Source organism: Heterocephalus glaber, unplaced genomic scaffold, assembly GCF_053883595.1.
Source record: "Heterocephalus glaber isolate CG9 unplaced genomic scaffold, H.glaber_assembly_v1.0 deba00001472, whole genome shotgun sequence".
In the NCBI taxonomy this organism is placed as follows: domain Eukaryota; kingdom Metazoa; phylum Chordata; class Mammalia; order Rodentia; family Bathyergidae; genus Heterocephalus; species Heterocephalus glaber.
The window spans coordinates 72,368,035-72,388,365 of record NW_028258315.1 but is presented as its reverse complement, the minus strand read 5'-3'; the positions used below and the strand labels follow the sequence as shown (position 1 = coordinate 72,388,365).

At 33.6% G+C, this 20,331-nt stretch overlaps 1 protein-coding gene across 14 annotated transcripts in view; it reads left to right on the top strand.

The window, feature by feature from the left end:
* The window catches only part of Rbms3 (RNA binding motif single stranded interacting protein 3), a 1,369,918-nt gene that overhangs the window by 1,252,706 nt on the left and 96,881 nt on the right, over nt 1–20,331 (top strand). For 11 of the 14 annotated variants that reach the window (XM_013077038.3, XM_013077039.3, XM_087181431.1 and 8 more), the window contains 2 exons: nt 5,637–5,733; nt 7,940–7,990. In XM_013077038.3, coding sequence (XP_012932492.2) covers nt 5,637–5,733; nt 7,940–7,990 — 148 coding nt within the window. The remainder of the gene's footprint in view (nt 1–5,636; nt 5,734–7,939; nt 7,991–20,331) is intronic. The other 3 variants (XM_021238654.2, XM_087181429.1, XM_004857815.3) reach the window with 1 other exon arrangement.

Genomic DNA, 20,331 nt, shown 5'->3' with positions numbered 1-20,331 from the left:
TTATTGATATTGTGCTATTGTGTTACCCTGAGGATAGTATTCATGGTTTTGACTCTAACAATATTGCCTGTGGACATGAAACACAAACCAGTGCTGTTCATTTCAGTGTGCAAATAGAATTTTGTACTTTTTTCTACAGTGAAAAGTATTCTACCCTCAGGTTATTGATATATTCAAGTTATTTTTATTGTCAGTGGAATAAGATTTCACCATATTACTACTGACTGCTAAATCCCCTGAAGATGGCTTTTCTGCAGTCAAAATAATATCTTATTAGTGACCTATACCTGCATTTGCTGGGCTCATAGAGCATATGAGTCTTGTCTTTAATGTCAGATAACCAAGTAACTCTTTGCATTCCTCAAAAATATCAAGTTGTTCAAAGGCCAGATTAAATTGCTATAAAACCTATTAAGTTAACTTTTCTTAGCCACTTTCACTTGGTATTTTGTTCATAGGAAACCACTGCCGATGTAATTAGACTATATGCCCAAGGCCAGGTCTCTCAATCTCCACACTATTAACATTTCGGACCAGAAGTTTTTTGCCATGGGAGTTGTCCTCTCAGTTGCAGAATTTGTAACAGCATCCTAGGCCTCTCCCCAGTAGATGCTAGCAGTATCCATTCCCCAGGCAAACAAAAGTATCTCCAGATATCAAAAGCAAACCCAGGTCTGGTTTATGACCACTGACTACATATTTTAAAAGGTGCTATTATATTTGTAATATTAGGTAAATCTTGGCAATGAAATATCTCTTGAGAGAGTGAACTATTTTTAGGAAAATAATTTGTTAAACAATTCACTCTCAATTTTTGGTAACAGCATGTGCAAGACATAATGCATAAATTCCCAGGTATAAATACATAATGACACATGTTTGAAATTATCTTATCTCTGTTATTATGGCAAAAAAATTGTCAATTTTCTCTTTCCTGTTTCTCAATAGCATGATGTCTCTGATCAAACATTTATTAGGAATTCACTGATTTCATTTTTTAATGTTCTGGCTATATGACAATATTTCCAAACCATAGTATGGACACATGGCAGGACTCAGTGAGAGATGGGAAATACACTCTGTCTTCTCCCTCTGAATTCTGTGTATTTTCTTTAGATACAGTATTTTCTAAGCTTCAGACAGAATACAACCTCTCCTGTTATGACTTAAGCATGGATTTTCTGTAAATTCATCTGGTTTATGTTTGGGCTTGAGAAAAGCTTATTTCATGATACCAGAATTAGGAGATCAAAATGATGTGCTCAGTTCATTCTTCCTGGTATATTTTCCATTCTAAATGACTCTCTGACTTGAGTGGCAGTATTGGAACTTACTGGAAAGTATGAAATATCATTCTTGTTTGATGGATAGGATTAGAGCAGATAGAACAAAAATGCATTAAATTTTCCCCCAAAGGTTTCTTTTGTTAGTATCAGTTTACTTGGCTGGTTTCTTTATGTTTCTGCTCTCTGTTTTCCCAGTAGAATTTCCTGTAAACTCTGCCTGTCAATCCAATTTTTATTGCTTCCATTTTTAATACTCCAATTGGTACATTTTACAAAATAGACCAGCCATGCTAAAATTTGATGCATGATTTTCTCTGTCAGGATAAGAAGTTGAACCTAAATTTCTACCAGAAGCTGAGCCACTGCATGATGTATGAGTAGGACAGTTTGTTGAGTGGTCATGGGTGCCTGTCATGTCATTATAAGCTCTGGACATGTCTTTCTGTTCACTGCCTCATAAATAAGATCTGTCAAAGATAAGACCTAAAGGGGATTATTAAATGCAAACCATGTTTTTCACAGAAAAGGGCTGTTTTGTCTGTTACTAATACCCTGGCATGCATAGAAAGTAGGTATTAAACTTCCTCCAGCATTTAGACCTCACTAGACCCTCCTTTCTGGAGTCTTATGTCTCAGCTTCTTATCTCTTTCAAGGAACCATCTTCTCTACTGTTGTCATCTGGCATTGTCCATTCTGCACTGCATCTCTATTTAATTTCCTGTACTACTGTGCATTCATTCTTTCATTCATTCTTTCATTATATAGTTATTAAGTATAATGTGTCCCAGCCTCCATTCTAGGCAACGAGGTGACCTCAACCCTGTGTGAACTAATATTCTAAATAGAGAAATAGTGAATAAATACATTGATTTCTCTGTGTGGGTTGTCATAAAAATTATACAGTGACTGAATGACCTAAACAACAGAAATTTATCTTCTCACTAGTTTTGATGGCTAGAAGCTCAAGATTGAAGTTCCTGTTGATTGAGTTTTGGTGAGGGCTCTTTTCCTGTCATATACTATGTTTCCCCCAAAATAAGACCTAGGTGGACAATAATCACCCTTGAAAACTAGTGATCACAAATCCCAGATCCAATTAGCCTATCCCTGCCATACCTACCTTACAGAATAGCCACCAAGCAAGAGAATAGTGATGGCAGACTGTAACTTTTTTGGTATTTCTTTTTACTAAGTATGCTAACACTATCCAATCAAAGCGGCATCTTTATGATCTGCTTTTTAATTACTTTTTTGTGGCTCATGTCCAAATACAAAAACACCAGCAGTTAGGACTTCAACATATGAAATTTTGGGGTCATAAACATTACATTCATCACATGCATAAGTAATGTTTTAAAAGTTACTACTTCAGATAGTGATAAACAAACAAAAATAATAAAGAAAAATAGGTAGAGAACATATGAGATGGAGATGGGAGATGCAATTTTAGCTGCATACTTCTCCAAAGAAAAGATGAATTGGATGAGACCAAAGAGGAAGAAATAGTCTTCAGAGATTTTGGAAGCAGTATTCTAGGTAACAATATTTCTAAGTGCAGTGGCCAGATGAGAATGAGAATGATGCAAATATAGGAGAGAAGAAAGTCAACATGATGGTTGGATCCTAGCTGGCTAGAAAGGGTGAGTGTAGAAAAATGTGTCCGAGAGATAGTCAGTAGCCTGATTGTTCTGGCCAGTGTAAAGAGTTCACATCTTGTTTTACAATGGAAAATATTGGGGAGATTTTAGGTTGATGAGCATACAGATAAGGTAAATTGAAGTGACTAAATATAGAAACCATAAGAGATATTTTACAGTCTTTTTCATCTTTGTTACACATTATAAAATCTCAATTTTTTTTAAGTAGAAAGGTAGATACCTTCTTATGAAACAATTATTTTTTAAAGATACTTAATTTATTCAGAACACATCTCCTCTTTTTAAGATCCACTTTTAGAATTTTGACCAACACAATTCTGTGACCACAATAGTAAATCAGATGTTGAATAGTTACATCCATCAAATTATTGCATTGTTCTTTAAAATTGATCTCATCTCCCACCCCCAGATTTTGGTACCCACTGATCTCTTGTCTGTAACTCTAGTTTTGCCCTTTCCATGTAGTGATATAGATGGGATTATATGCTATGCAGCCTTTTTAGTCAGACTTTTTTCATTTGGCACAATTCACTTGATCTTTGCCATATGCAATGTTTCAGTTGTTGTAGGTGGCCTTACCTTTGTGTAGGTTCTACATGGACACATTTGATCAACTATGATGAAAACTATTTGAAACAAATGTGTCTACAGTAAAAATTTGCAAACGTTTTTGTCATTCATTATAATAAAATTTTACATGTCATTTATATTGAAGTAGGTATTAAAAGTAATTTAGGGATGGCACAACACAAACCATACAGGAGGATGTGTACAGTTTATATGAAAATATGAGATCATTTTACATAAATAGATTTGGCTCTTCAGAATGGGTATGGAGCCAATCCCCACAGAAACCAAATGATGACTATATCCTCCTTTTATTGCTTATTAATATTCCAGTTTATGGATATACCATACCTTATTGATTCAGTTTAACTGTGGTAGGGTCGTTTCTAGTTTCAATCAAGTATTAATAAAACTTCTAGAAATCTTTGCACTAAGGTTTTGGGTAAACAAATGTTACAATTTATCTTTGCTTAAGAAGAATGGGATTTCTAGTTCATATGGAATGCATATGCTTAATCTTATAAGCCACTACAAATCTGTTTTCCAAAATGGCTGTACTGTTTTACACTCCCATCAACAATAAATGAAAGCTCCACTTTCTATGCATCCTTGTCAGCACTTAGTATAGTCTTTTTTCTAATAGTTGTATAGCCAATCTCTTTTTTTAATCTTCACTACTGTAAACTTAGGGGTTCAGTGAGCATGAATAAGAGAGCTACAGTGTATAATGAACAAAACTTTTTTCAGCTATATTTTTTAAAACCAAAGAGTATGTGCTCTTCTGAGATCCTTATTAAGATCTCAATAAATAAATTTAAGAGTATAATTCTCTAGTTGTACTCTAAGAATTTACTCAGTGTGGGCCAGGGATTTAGCTCAGTGGTTCTGGCGCCTGCCTCGCAAGTGCAAGGTCCCGAGTTCGATCCCTGGTACCAAAAAAAAAAGAATTTACTCAGTGAATCCTAGAAACCATACATTTTAGTTCTACATTCAAAGAAGTCTCATGAACTGCTTCTTTTTAAATTAACCCATGAAATTCTCTGTTCAAAATATCCATGATTCATGAAGCTTAATTAAGATTTTATCCTATTAATTAAAAATATGAATATAGTGACTGACTTTTGTTAAGCATCTGGCAGTGTGAAATAATGATTCATTTTCCTGGATATTTGTTTTTTCATATCTAGCCTCATATCAACGAAGTACTCCATCTCAGACAACCTAGTTTTGTTTGTTCTGTGAGAGACCATATTAGTCTTCACATACAGTGAGACATGAAGGAGGAAGCATGATATAAAATTCTACTGAAGCATTAGTCAAGTTGCAAGACTAAGGTATAGCCTGAGCAAAGATGGGCACATCACTGATATTTATATCTAGGAGCTACCCTTTAAAAGATCTCCAGAAGAATGATTTCTCTTCTGTTTGTGAATTCTTAATCTCACTCAGCATGATTTTATGACTGTTCAGTGAAGGGTCTTGGAGGACTAAAAACTTTATTGCTCCTCACAGAATCACCAAGAATTTGTCCCATCAGTCCACTGTTTCTCTCAGTGCCTTGACAAAAGCCAGAAAATAATCCTATTCCAACCTAGACACCAATCGTCTTCTATCTTCTCTTTTCATATAGATAGGATTCTCTTCATGTGGGCATGGACCCTAGCACCAAATACCCAGAGCTTTCAAGGACCTGATCTTTATGTCTTGAATAAAGAGACAGACACAGATCCCACCTGTGCAGCTTCAGTCATCTTTCTAAAGCTTGGTGTTTTCATTTGCCTTTCTTTCAGAGAGCTTAAGACTAGCATTATCTTTTTTTAAAGAATGATGCCTATGGCTTTTCTCCCCCAATAGTTACAAACACTATTATACTCACCTGGCCTAAGAGAGACTTTGTTCAGGTAATTTTGTATGATGATTTGAAGTTGTTGCTTCGCTCAAATGATTTATTTTTTCTTAGTGGAATCAGATACTGTGAAGTTCCTGAATGTCCCTGTTAACAATTGGTGGAAAAGTGTGGAGGTGAAACTCTTGTCTTTCCCAGTTGGTCTTGGTAGCATTTGATTAGTGGCCAGGCATGCAGCAGCTTCATGAATCTTCTTTTTTTGTTGTTTCTGTTTGCAGATTTTATTCTTCACCGTACAGTATTGCAACCAACCGCATGATTCCACAGACATCTATCACGCCATTCATTGCTGCTTCCCCTGTCTCCACATACCAGGTATGTCCAATTTACCTGCACCTCAGGAGAGATCTTCCTTGCCATTAATATACTATCTAGAGGGAAAAAGGACACGGTAGAATTAAAACAAAAATTGTCCTCATACGCTTTAGTCACATCTTAATGTAATGATGCTCAAATTATGAATTAGCCTATTACTTCTAGGACTGGTTTGCATCAATTCACTGAATAATAAAATCCGACATGCTTTCATTCTTCCTGCTGAGTTTTTATGATTATGCTACTTTCCAGCCAATATTAGGACAGCTCTCTTACCATTGGGAAATTATTGTACTTGTTGTCTTTTATTTTGGTCATTTACATTCCCTATTGTGTCTTTTCTAAAAGCACATTTGTAGACATTCCTTCACTTACTCTAGGATATTTTATCATTGTCATCTCATTTTGTCACAGTTGTCCTGGTAAAGTAATATAGATAAATGTTAAATCAGACTTCCCCCAAATAGAGAAATTATCAATGTGGTAAAAAGTTATTACTACTCCCTGCTCTGATTTCATTCTCAGTCCCAAAGAGATCAAAAGAGATGTCAGGAACTCCACATGTTGAAATATAAGAAAAGCTAAAACTCAATGTGTGTCCTAAATCAGGTGTTGTAACCAATTAATTCCAAGTACACAGGTGGATTATGAGACTCACATTTGTACCTCAAAAATAGTAATTACCTTATGCTTTTAAGTTACCAAGCATATGATATTACTCCTTGCTCCTCTTTACTTAATATTATTCTTCGAATAATTCTTTTGTTTCTGATTAGAAAATGCCTTCAAATGCTACAGGTAGAAAGAGAGTATCTAGTGTATTTAAAAAGCAGTTTGGAGAGAGAAAGAAAAAGAGTGTGTGCAAGAGTGTGTATGCATGGGCTTCTCTGTATTTTGCAAACGGTGCAGGGGACGTTTTATGTTGGGCAAAACTATATTACTGCTGACTGCTGGAGATGCAGTGAAATTTCATCTTATTCAGCCCCAGCTGTTAGAACATCAAACTTGAGAAAATATACATTTTTCTTAACTGATTCCCCCAAAGCAGTTCATTTTCATTCTTTTTTCTATACACAGACTTGAAACATGTCCATGGGTGAATGGACTAGGCTTTTCTTTGAATTGCATCGGGGTCCTAGAAGGGTAGCTTTCTTAATTGCCTTTCCTTGGGACTCATGAAGCTATGCACAGGTGCTGTTCACTTTTTGTTCTCCCTGCAGACCCACCTGCTTGTGTGTGTGCCTGTGTGCAGGCACACGTGCATGTGCGTGTGTGTTTTCTTTTCTCTGATCTTGGCCTCTGTCTCAGCCAAGACAACCCGTTGAGCTTCAGTGTAGATCACTTTGATGATATGAATAAAAATGTTCACAGACAAGTGATTTTACTTGGGAGGGCTCCTAAGTGGAATTTAACTCTAATTCCCATCTTTCAAAGAAGAGATTACAACAATTTCCCATGTTGTTGATTTTTTCTTTTCACCACTTTTTAAAATCCAAGGTGTACTGGCAATTTTTTTGGTGTGACTATACTGAAAACAAAATTTTTATGGTCTTTTATATGACAATCAGCTTATACAGGCTGACTTTTTCATTTGACTGACACATGATACAGTTAAGAGTTGGCTGGATCAAATGCTCATTTTTATTTGCTATACCAATTGCAATGACAGCAAAAGAAAAATACAAGCTTGCTTAACTTGAGTTTAACCCAAAACATTATCCCAAAATTTCTGATTTATTTCATTAGCTCTTACCACCAATTGTACTGGTTGGACATATTTCTAAGATGGAATCACCAGAACATTCAAAATTACAACCACTAACAGAAAAAGAGAACAACTTAGAAGTCAACTCTTGCTTCCTTAATTATTACCAAGCATCAGAGGGAGTTGACATCCAAATAATCTCTGAGGCCTTCGAAGACTTTAGTCTTCAACACCACTCTCAAAATGTGCTTCAGGATCCTGCATGGTCCTGTGGGCATAGAAGCCAGCCAGTGAGATGGGAAGTTGCTTTACATTTCATCGTGTTTCAGGGATGAAATTAATCAGGTCATGAATTCTCTTTTTATTCTTTATTTTGAGCACTAATTGGCTGTAAAGTCAGATGGACTCCACTTTCTCATGAACTAGTGTGACTCCACTGAACGCAAGAACCAAGTTCTTTCTGTGATTGCTTTGTGCTAATAAATGCTGTTTGATGCATAGGTCCAGAGTACTTCATGGATGCCTCATCCGCCATACGTTATGCAACCAACAGTAAGTGTTCTCAGTCACCTGAGGCTAAATATTTCTGTTATCCAAGTGCAAGCTTTTGTAATGCATAGAAGCTTTGGGGTAAAGCTTTAATTCTATTCTATAATTCTTCAGGCAGCCACAGTCTCCCGATTAAAAGCTGTTCCTGAAAATCTACAAAAGGATTTCCAGTATAGCAAGAGTTAAGAGATATAGACAGAGGGGACAGATAAACACAGAGAAATAAGGAAAAGAATGACCAAGCTCCCCTATTGGAGGAAATAGCAGTCAACCTCCCAAGTCCGTGTCTACCATTTGTTCCGAAAGATTTCTGCTTCATTCAGGAATCCAGAACTCTAGACAATTAAATCCATTACACAAGGAAAGTGTTTTTGTTTTCTGTCTGTTATGGTTTGCTTATTTCAGATGCAGTCTGATAGGATTTGGGGGAAATTTTGAATATCATAGCCAAGTGTTGACCTGAAATACTAAATTCAAAATGTGAAGGTAGTTGTGTATTAATAGATGATTGTATATAGACAGCTAGATAGTTTTTGTGTTAACTATCTATAGCTATTCTTTTCTTTAGTGAAAAATGTCTTCTAAAAATATTCGAACTCTATTTTCTACTTACTACATTTCCCATTTTGTGGCACACTACATTAGTTCCAAGTAAAAAGTATGACATTTTATATTAGAACCTAGAATGAAGGCTAATGACTCCTTTTATCTCTGTCTTACTTTCTAGTCTAGCTCTCTAGAAGTATGAAAGAGAGAGAGAGAGAGAAAGAGAGAGAGAAGAGAGAGATTCATGAGATATGAGGCTGCAAGAGTTCTAGGCAGGACATTGTGTGAAAGTCTCTCCTGGTAGCTCATGTTTGTGTCTTTGTTTCCTTGTCCATATTTGTCACTATACTTAACAGAGCTTTGGAAAGGATCAAATGAGAGAACATATGTAAATACAAAGTAAAAATATGACATGCTGCACATTATTATCATTATCATACAATATGTTAATGTACAAAGAAAGAGTGTTGATACATATTAACCCTTTTAGGAGTTAAACTTAAGTAAAGTAGCAAATATTAAAAACCAGAGAGCTAAAGCACTGATATCCATTTACTGGACTCCAAAGACCAAATCTGATTTTCATATTTGAAATTTACCCATTTTATTTTTTAAATAAAAAATGTTCTACATTGTTCCTAACATTTCTATAGTTATTTAGAGAATACACTATATGTAGATTACCACAGCAGAACTTTGAACCATATTTTTTAAATCCCCCAATTTACCATTATTTATTTATACATCTGGGGGGCTTTCTGAGTTTATCTGGTCTATGTGCTATAAATTATACCAATATGCAACACATCCAGACTATACACTTCTATCCAAGTCATGAGGTAAAATTCAACATGTTCTGCCAAACTTATATAGCTCAGAACAGACCAAGCCAACACAGGAAAAGTAAAGAAGTCCTGCCAAGTTCTCAAGAGAAGATATTCTAGAAAAAAATCCACCTTCTAAAACATGATGTGTTCATCCACGGTTCAAAAATGCTAACTTGGTCTTTTAACCAAGGTTAAGCATCATCTCTTTGTGGCTAAAAGGAATACATATCTGGCAAAATCTGAATTTTGGAAACATCAAAGTAAATAAGATTCTCCAGTGCTTGAATAAAGGTAGTTGAATTCATTTTTATTTCAGTTGTTACCCAGTACCTAAGCAAAGATTTTTAGATAACTCCTCTTCCACCCACTACAATTTCAACTCCATGTACACATGTATATTTCTTATATATCTTCCTTTAGCAATAGAGGTGTGTGTGTACATTTTATGTGTGTATGTGTATGTGAATGACAGAGATGAAAGAATCATTCTCTCTACAGAATCATTCAGTGTCTACCACTTAAAGAAAATTCCCATTAGTATCTATTTTACATATAACTTCAAAGCGTCAATGCATACATCTCAAATTTGTTCCACATAAATCCGACTTGTTCGCAGTTTTCCTCCTCAACCATATTCCCCATGTTAAGAGTACCTTGTAAGTTCCACTCGTAGAAGCCTCCCCTCTCCTCATTGCCATCAGGCACTCTGGCTCTTGAGTGGGGCCAGATTCATCAATTACCAGAAACCTTTTAAGTCCCTCTCAGGCTTGACTTGAGGGGCCCTGAGGTCTCAATCAGATTTGTGCCTGAAAACAAAACAGTGTTTTAGGGAAGTATTACATGAATACTTTGTGATGAAACTTAGGCCAGTGTGCTCTTGGTGTTGTCACTAGTATGGATGAATGTTTAAATAAGAGGTATAACGGTTAAGAGAAGAGTCAGTGATGGAGAGAAGGGAAGAGAAATAGCAAAAGAATAAGAACAGAAAGGAAAACACCAACATGAAGTTTGCTGAAGTTTGCCACTCCAATTTGCTTATTTGAAGGTTTAGTTTTCTAAGTAGTGAGCAACATACTTTTTATGTAGATTTAGAAAAAGATTCTTAGAAGAAGCGATAAAAGTCTCCAATCATGGCTTATAACCATTATTTTAGTATTTGTGCAATAAATCAGATAACTGTTATTGGACCCTGAGTCATTATTGGATCTCCTGAAAAGTGTGAATCCCCAGTCAGGGAAGCAAGACTTTTCTCTTTTCAGTGTGTTTCTTGTAAGACTCTTAAGGAGAGAGAACTGTGACATCCTATGAAGATTTCACTTTAGGGGGTGAACAAGTGAAAATGCTGACTGTTTTCAAGGAAATTGGTATTTTTCTGTTTCTTAATACAAGCTCTGCCCTGTGCTCTGAAATCTCACCATTAGACTGACAGAATTTTAATAGTTGATAGATTGCACAAAATATCTACAGAGCAGCATGGTGCACTGGAATGTCATATGAATGCACAATTGAAATTCTCATGTTCCAGTGCACTAGTTTGTTAACTCTATTGTGCTGACAAGACAGAAAAAAAAATATAGTTCCCAAGGGAAATCAAATTTCCATTACCTTAAATTCTATTTAAGCTCATTTGACTCATAAATCTTCATTATTCATATGGTTAGTGTTACTTCATCTCAAGGAGAAAGGTCAGCTTTCATTTTTACTTAATTACAATTTGGTTATCTAATTAGAGTACTGTAAGAAATGCAAGATGCCCTTATTGAATCTTTGGAAGATTTGTTGCCATGCATGGCTAAATTCTAATTTTTATGATGAATACACTTAAGTTTACAGCTAAAGAGCAAGTGCAAACTTCCTTTCTATAGCAAAGCTGTTTAAGAAAACCATAATACTTATTTTGATTATCCTGTACTTCTAGACAGGTGATGCCTAAGTCAGAGTTTGTGTCCTCCAAATTTCCAGGCACATTTTCTGAAAATATGTATCACAAAATCTGGAAAATGTTACATTCCTGTTCAAAGAGAAAGATTTTTCATATATTTATTTTTTTACTTCAACACCTGATGCGAGCCAAAAAAACCTCTGTTTTTTTAAAATCAAAGTACCAGTACAAAATAATTCTCTTGTCTAAGTAGTTAATGTGGCTGAAAAATCCCATATGTTTATATAAAATATTTTTCAACTACACATAACTACAGCCTCCCTAACCTATATATACTTCTTCTGTCAGAAGAGAATTCAATGAGTGAGAATGCCCTTTAGATGGGCATCTTCATCTCAGCCTCACCTCCTTTTAAATATACTTCTAAAATGGTGGAATGAAGATGAGCAAAACAATTTTGACAGCAAATCCCTTAGCTCCTATTAAAAAAGTAGAGCTTGCTTTACTATTGTTAGATGCGATCCAAAATTGTATGGTATGTTTTAAAAAATAAATTTAAATCCTTATTTACACTTTCAGTTTCTCACACTAAAGAAACTATTTGGTATTTACACATGTATGTCCTATTTATTTCACTTTAGAGTATCACCTCAAATAAGGACTGAAAGGTATAATAGATAATGTGAAATAGGAAGAAAAGATGCAAAGGGAAAGGGAAAGTGGAAGGGGTCGGGGAAAAGAAAGAAGGGAATGGAACTAATATGAGAAAAAGAAAAATGGAAGCAAAGTCTATGTAGATAGGGAGGGCAGGGGAATGGGAAAAAAATAAGAACCAAGATGAATTATGTAAAGGTGCAAATTTCCAATGATGAATGTCATTATATTGTATACCTAAAATGTACCAATAAAATTAATTTTAAAAATAAAAAATAAAAAAATAAACTTAAGTGACTTTAGGAAACAAAAACTACAAACAACAAAGTTCAAAGCCCCAAATTAAAAAGAATATAGAATATAAAAAACTTCCCTGCCTGGAATTTAGCTCAGTGGTTTCGCCGCCTGCTACACAAGCACAAGGACCCAAGTTCGATCCCCGGTACCAAAAAGAAAAAAAACTTCCCAAATAGTATCCTCTCTTTACTTTCAACTCTATTACCTGGAAAAAACCTTAGTAACAAGTTCTTTTTGTCACCATTCAGACAATTTTTATGAATATGGAGGTATATATGGGCATATGTGTAAATGTGTGTGTTATTAACATACATACAAGATTACAAGTATAGTATCACAATTTTATTTTTCTTCGATAATAGAATTGTCTTGTTTTGTTTGGTGTAGCTGTAACATGATATGCAAGGCTGGGTGCTTTATAAAGAAAAGAGATTTATTTTGGCTTAGAGTTTTGTAGGGTAAAAATTCTTGATTGAGAAGCCAATCTGATTGTCCTTTGTGGTGAGGTGATCTGGATGATTCACAATGTGATAGATGGTATCACATGGCACACAAGAGAAAGGTCCCATGATGACAGAGGAAACAAGAGTCCAGGGAAGGGGTCAGTCTCATGATTTTATAAGGACTTACTCTCCTCAGAATTAATTGATCCCTGAAAAACACAACCTACACATATTGCTTATGCAAGGAAATCCATGAGAAAATTGCACAAAAACTTGGAAAAAGATTGTTCCAAAAATAGCTATTCTTCCATTAGAATTTCTTACGTCTTTCTGTTCTCCTAAAAAGTATTCTTCTGTATATGTTTTATACATTTCTTAGATGTTTTCTTTGATATATTTGTATTTTTGCTAATATAGCTATGAAATTTTTAATTTTCTCACTTATAATTTTGGTGTATGGAAAAAATATTTTTAAATGTAGCTTTCTTTTAAAAATGTCCTTTAATTATTCAAAATTAAATTGTTGATCTTAAGAATATATACCTAGGGCTGGGGATTTAGCTCAGTGGTTTCACCGCTACCTGCTGCACAAGCACAAGGACCTGAGTTCAATCCCTGGTACCAAAGAAAAAAAAAAAAAAAAAGAATATATACCTAAGTAAATGCAGAATATAAAAACATTAAATATCTCTCAATGAAAAATTACTCCATATAATATTTAACAGTACATATGTCAAGATATTTATCTATATTTATATCTATTTCTACTTATCTATCTACACCTATTTATATATGCATACTGAAACACCCATGTAAATATCACGTGTGTACTTTCTTTTACCAAAATGAGATCACACAGTATGTAGCTTTGTATTTGATTTACCCAAACCAAGAAACAGTCAATTACCATATATTTTATCTGGTTATTGTGTCTATTAAGGCCCCTTTAATCGAGCACAGATTCTTTCCCCCTCACAATGTTCCCAATTAGCTGAACTATAGACTATCCCATGTTTAAGAAATCCTTGGTTGATTTTTCACGATGCTATTTATCCTGGTCTTCTATCCCATATATGAGATAATTTTTATAACCAAGATTATTTCTGAATTCCCTTATTATTTACAATAGATTATAACTTTGATTTGTAGATCCTCCTCATTTCATAATCAATTTTCTACCCCATGTGCATTAAAGTATACCCTTTAACATAAACCATATTTTAGTGGGAATCCCATTGTGATGTAATTGTCTTTTTAAATCAGAGATAGATGTTGAATTTAAACAAAACTCTTTTGAAAAAAATGTGATTTTTCCTTTGTTTAATTTAAATTTATTAATATATTTATAGTTAATTTAATGGTATTTATTCATTTATTTTAAGACATAACCCCTCTGCCACGATTTCCATTTAGCCATGATATACACATCTTAAAAGAATATTTCTGATTATATTCATTAATATGGTATTATTTTGACATCAATTTTTATTAGTGGAATTATTAAGTGATTTTTAAGATGTGCTATTTTAGTTAGGTTTAAATATTAGAGTTACAAAGACATCATAAGAACAATTTGGAAGAATTCCTTTTTCCCTAAATTCTGAAACAACTTCAAATAGCAATGAAAGTATCTTTTTTTTTTCTTTTTTGATACCGGGGATCAAACTCCGGTCCTTGGTCCTGCGGGATGGGCCGCAGAACCATTGAGCTCAATCCCTGGCCCTGGAAGCATCTATTTTGAAGATTTAAGAATTCACAAGCAAAACCATCTTAGCTTTTGGGAACATATGTATTTATTTCACTCAATAACTGCTAACTTCTGCCAGACATGTTCTCAGAAATCAAAACAAAATATTTCATTTATAATTCATAATCGATGTAGGAGCATTACAAACTCTTATCAGATTGATGATTTAGTAGCTAAATGACCATCACGTTTGGATTATGAAATGTCATGATCTTACACAAATTTTTATTATTTGTTGCTTTATAACTAGTTGTTTTCTTTGAGCATCAATAGATTTTAAGTATAATGCAAAGTAAAATTAATCAGTGAACAACTGGTGATGATTAAATAAAAATATGTACCTAAAACTTTTGAATGTTTAGCAGTTGCATAACATTGAGAATGCGAGGCATCTTTGAAAAGTTAAGGGCAGGGAAGAACAAAGATATGCACGTGTCTTTATAGGATGAATGGTGGTTTGGGGGCTAAAAAGAAAAAGATGATTTTTTAGATAAAAATAATACTCAAAAGTTCAGGAAGGGATTTCTGGCTACTTCAGGGAACAGAGAAGCAAATAATCTTTAGTAAATAAAATGTTTGTAGCACAGAATAAGGGAAAGACTTAGTCAGAAAGGTACATTTTGTTCTTTTGAAGTACAGCTTTCATTTATTCAAATCCAGCTGACACCCTTGCCAATTTCTTATTAGCCTGATAATCCCAACACTATTGTCAAGAATTTAAATTTATTTTGAAAAATGTAAAACAGAAAGGGTAAATTATGTCACCAAATTATGTGAAAAAGTTGTAATTTCTACACCGTAATGGATAAATCAATCATAAGTGGAAAAAATTTTAAATTTTGCTGCATTATGAAAATGACATTGTGCAAAAACTCTGTACATAAAATATTTTTACATATAACTACAACATACTTTTGTTAGTCACATTCATTTTCCAAATAGATCTTCTAAAACCTTCTGGTAGAGAACATTTTCTGCTGTGTAAGGTCCCTGCCTCCTAAGCAGAGTTCTGTCTGGAAGCTTTGGGAATTCGAGAATCATTTGAAATATAAAAGCATCCTGTAAATTTTAAAAATATATGATACAGAGCTTTGATTCTGGCAAGTGCTAGGTATCAGATCATCTGTAGAATAGAAACTATGTCGCTATATCCGTTGACATAAAATTAACATTAATTAAAATACTCCAACTTCACTGTTATTGAAATGTGCAGGTGTCTTTGTAGGTGCGTGTGTCTGTGTTCTTGGAATGTTTGCATATACCCTTTCTACGTATTTTTTGTGTTGTTTTACTTGGTGTTTTATTATTTTATTTTATTTTATTTTTTACTTGGTGTTTTAAAAATGAAGGAATGACCCAAATTATAACAAATTACTTTTTAAAACTTCAGTCGTAACATTGTGAACACAAGACTGACAAGTGGTAAAAGAATTCCAATCACACATGAACTCCAATGCATCTTTCAGTAGCACTTAGAATTTCTTCATCACTTCATCATCAGCAAACTAGAATATTACTACTTTGCCAGTTTCTTCCTAAAAACATTGACACTTCTTCCTTAATAGCTATTTAATATATTAAATAAAATTAAAGAGAAATATAATATTAATTCCCCAATCTATTAAAGTTTTATTTCCTAAAAGAAGCAAATACAGAGCTATAATAATGTCCATGTCAGACTTTCTAGAAAACAACAAGTTACCAGGGCAACATGATCATACAGAGATTGGGTAAATCATTTATTTCACAAATGTTACCAGGGCAACAGAAACTACTAATGAAATCACTACAGGATTGAGGATTGAGAATAGGCTATGGAACTATGTGTTGTTTCATAGCACATTGGAATAAGATGTCCTCACATATCAAAATTCTTAACATGTGAAATATGTGAGTATTCATTAAACAGATGATCATAAATGGGTTCACATAGTTTGAGTATCCCTAAATATTAAAATGTTATCTGCTTCTTACTTCTCAGGATGTGATTGGAATACTTTTTCTTTTAAGACTGACCTTTGCTATGTCAGTCTTGGAGAACCTAGTTATTTCTGCTTAGCTGGAATGTCTTAAATTAATGGTGTTGATTGTGTTTACTACCTTGGGATTTACAGGGAATCCAATTAGCAAGGAGTGGGGTCAAAAGCTCTTGTGGTCATAATGTAGATTCCAATAGTTTTTCAGTTGCAAATTTGATTTAAGCAGTAGTGTTATTCACTGTTCTTTTTATTTAAGCAATAATGTTGTTTACTATTTTTTTCTTTGTTTTGGCTCTATTCCATTTACTGGAAAGCTTACAAAGGGTTTGGAAGATCTTGTGTACTCATTGTAACCTTTTAGAACTCAGTGTTTGCAATATATATTTGCTGGCCATCTTTGTTCATAACAGGTAGACTGTAGAGAGTGATGACTTCTTCAGTATCTTTTATATCCTCCTTTATCCTTCCTTAAAATATGAAAAATAGCAGATTTCCTGTTTAGAGTAGCAATAACCCCTTTTTTCACTAAAATGTAGAAAAACACTCCATTTGAGCTTAATGAAAGAATAAATTTGAAAAAAATTATTCATGAGTTATTTGAGCAAATTTAGAAGTATTTCTTGTGTGTCCCAACATTCTACTGGTGACCGTCTTTTACTTTTATTTTTGGTGCCAGTGTGAATTTGAATAACAGAAGAGAGATACCTAGCTTTTTCAGACCCAAGATAAGTTAGTAACTAGGACTTTGATTTCATCTCCTTTTAGAAAGGAGTTGAGATTACTTACAAGGAAAGATCCATGCAAAATTAAATTAAGAAAAATGGAACAAATGTCATAACACAGAAAATAAATCCATTAAAACTTACATAATAGGTAGTTACTATGGTACAATTTTGAATTTTTCAAAGCCAATGTAAATTTTTTTTAAAAAGCAAAAGATAATTGGTCTTATTGTTTTATTCTCTGGTAAAGGGGAACATATAAAATGGCTGAGAGAAGCTGTTTTTTTCTGTTGTTATGTTCTAGAAAAAATATACAATGACATATAAGGTTATCTCTCAGCTTAATAGCTTACATTTTTTTAGGCAGCTAAATTCATATTCTCCAAGTACATAGTTTCTCGTGACCTAGTTTGATGTAAGAATGACACTTAGTAAATCCAGTTGATTGACATGTGGCTTTGATGTATCAAAGTTTCTTAGTCTAAGACAGGATTTTATTAAAAGTATGCCATCTGACTTGTATCATCCAGGTAAATATATTTTATCTCCTCATGGAAGGGGAAGCAAATTTATGCCAGAATTTTCCTCAAGAAACATGTTTAGAGCTTTTGCCAGAGCTGAAATTTATAATGAGATGAGATCCTGCAGTGACTTGTCTTTGTGTGTTCAAAAGGCAAATTTTGCCTAAAATGTTAATGGCAGGCATGAGAAAAATCACCCACCATCACTTGATGCCTCATGAAATACTTCTGACTTTTAGTAGTGCTAGATCCTAATGTGTCTGCCAAGATGACTCCGATGTAAAATGCACTCCTTGGTAGCACACTGGCCCAACAGCATGGTATTATTTGGTATGGACCATAACAACCTTAGAGTATCTGCCTAAATTGACAACTTGTCTTTAGCTGTAACTGAGACCATCAAGCCATTAAGTAATATGCATCATACTTTCTCAAACGTGAACTCTGAAGATGCACCTGAGAAGTGACAGCAAAATCATATCATTAGTACAGAAGGAAAATTTTACCTTCCTATGATTTAGTGTAGAAGACAGGCAAATGTTCAACTGGCATCATACTGTTTAGGTGTAATATTTCTTTTAATTAGTGTGGGACATGTCCCTTTTTATATCACTTGACATAAGTATAAATTCATCACACAAAATGGAAGAGAAATACTAGTAAAAGATGGGAACACTGAATGTAAATATTAATAAAGATTTATCCATATCCATGTAGAAAAAAAAATTGTACTCTTGGCCTTTTAATTCTGATTTAGCTCAAAGGAAATTAGCCTAATCATCAACTTGGGTTTTGAATGATAATCTTAAAACTTTTATTAAAAGGGGAACCTTTTATCAAAGAGATAATCTTAAAGGGTTTTTCATTAACACACATTAGAACCACTTCTGCATAACAATATTGTATATTAAAAATCAATCATTACTTTCTAATAAAGCCTTTTATCTTCTCAGTCTTGTATCTCTAAATATTTGCAGTCAATACCCAATTCTCATTAGAAGGTCTGCTTTGCGTTACATGTGACATGCAAAAGGACTTGAACTCTAATAGATTACTCCAGAATGATTTGTCTTTAACTTTCTGAGATCTATATATGGAGTTTATTTCAAAGACTAGTTTATATTATACTTCACGTTCATTGGCTGAATGGTTGCATGCATGGATGGTGTATATGATGCACATGTTACTGTTCACATATACTGACCTCTACACATGTTACTTAAGTGAAACACTGACCTATATTATATACAAATATTTTTATATGAAGATATTCAAAATTGTATTTGTATGATACAAAAATGCTGAATACTGTTGAAGTTCACAGTATAAATTAAAATGAGAGTAAAAAGAGCAAAAGTTACAAAGTAGAAAAACTAAGGAAGGGGATATGGTGGGTGGATATTTTAGTGTAGCTGTCTAGGTATATTGATGTCTTTAAATTGAATTAGTATTTGTAAGGGAAAGATTGAGTTCAAGATCAGAGACAGAGATTTTGGGGGCACACTGAGTTGATAAAACCTGATAAAGATTGTCAACATATAGCTTAAAGTACAGATTTGGAACTCAAAAGTGGCAGTCATAGACTTTGGAGAATGGAAGGATTTTATAGATACAGTAGAAATTTGCAAGAATACAAGAAATTTCTAGCATTCTGTTTACTTTTCATTAATAATTGCCATACTTTTTCTATTCAATTATGTTAAGACCTAAATATTAAATAATTCACATGATAACATTATATTAAGTGTACTTGTCTTATTGCACCAAATATTCTAAATCAAGTGCTTGCTTGCCTTTCGCAAGAAAGGTTATTTAGCCACCTACCTAATCTTTCTCTTGTATGTATAATTTAAAGTTAATTATGTATTGTACTATACATATATGAAATTTTTGAATCAATCAAGTGTACATGTACCTGATATTTTTACTTATGGAACTGAACACAATGATGAATTAGAAAATAGAGATAAATATTTCAAGTTACCAGAAGACTTAGAGATTATTATACAAACTCCATAATATAGGAGTTGATGTATGCTTCAGAAATTGTCATGGATATTCATGAAAAACTGATGAATTTCAATCCTGATAGGGTTTCAAGAAGATATTTTCTCATTGCATTTCCTTTCCTATATAGCTCTCAACCTAGAAAGGAAGAACAAAAAAATCTGAAAATCACAGCAGCAAGTCTCTTTGTCAAGTCTATAAGAAAATCTGATGCTTCTGTTATGCGTTGTTTATTCATCTCAGTCATTGTGAATGTAGGAATTCTCAAATCCTACACTATTATCTCAACAAGCAAGAGTCCTACTGTTCGTAGACTAGGATGATCCCTTGATGTTCTGGAAAATTTTTAATTTTTATATTTACAAGGACTTTTTCGGATAAACTCATTTTTGGCCCTTAGGATTTAAACTGTATTTTTTCTCTATTATTCTTGTTTATGCTGGCAAAAGAACCACTTTTAATGATCATAGAAGTAATGGAGTTTAGAGTGACTCACTAATTCCTGTGTTCAAATACCCAACTTGAAAATATTGTATACAAACAATATAAGAGCTACATTATTGAAGTGCATCATGTTCTCCTGTGAGTTTTTATGTGTCTCAAGTATTTTATACATGGGGCACTTTCCCATCATACTAGTTGACATTTTAAAAAGCAGAAGTTTAAATTAAGTTTCTTAAGAATCCCTAGCAATATGTCTATGTTGCTATACAGATATT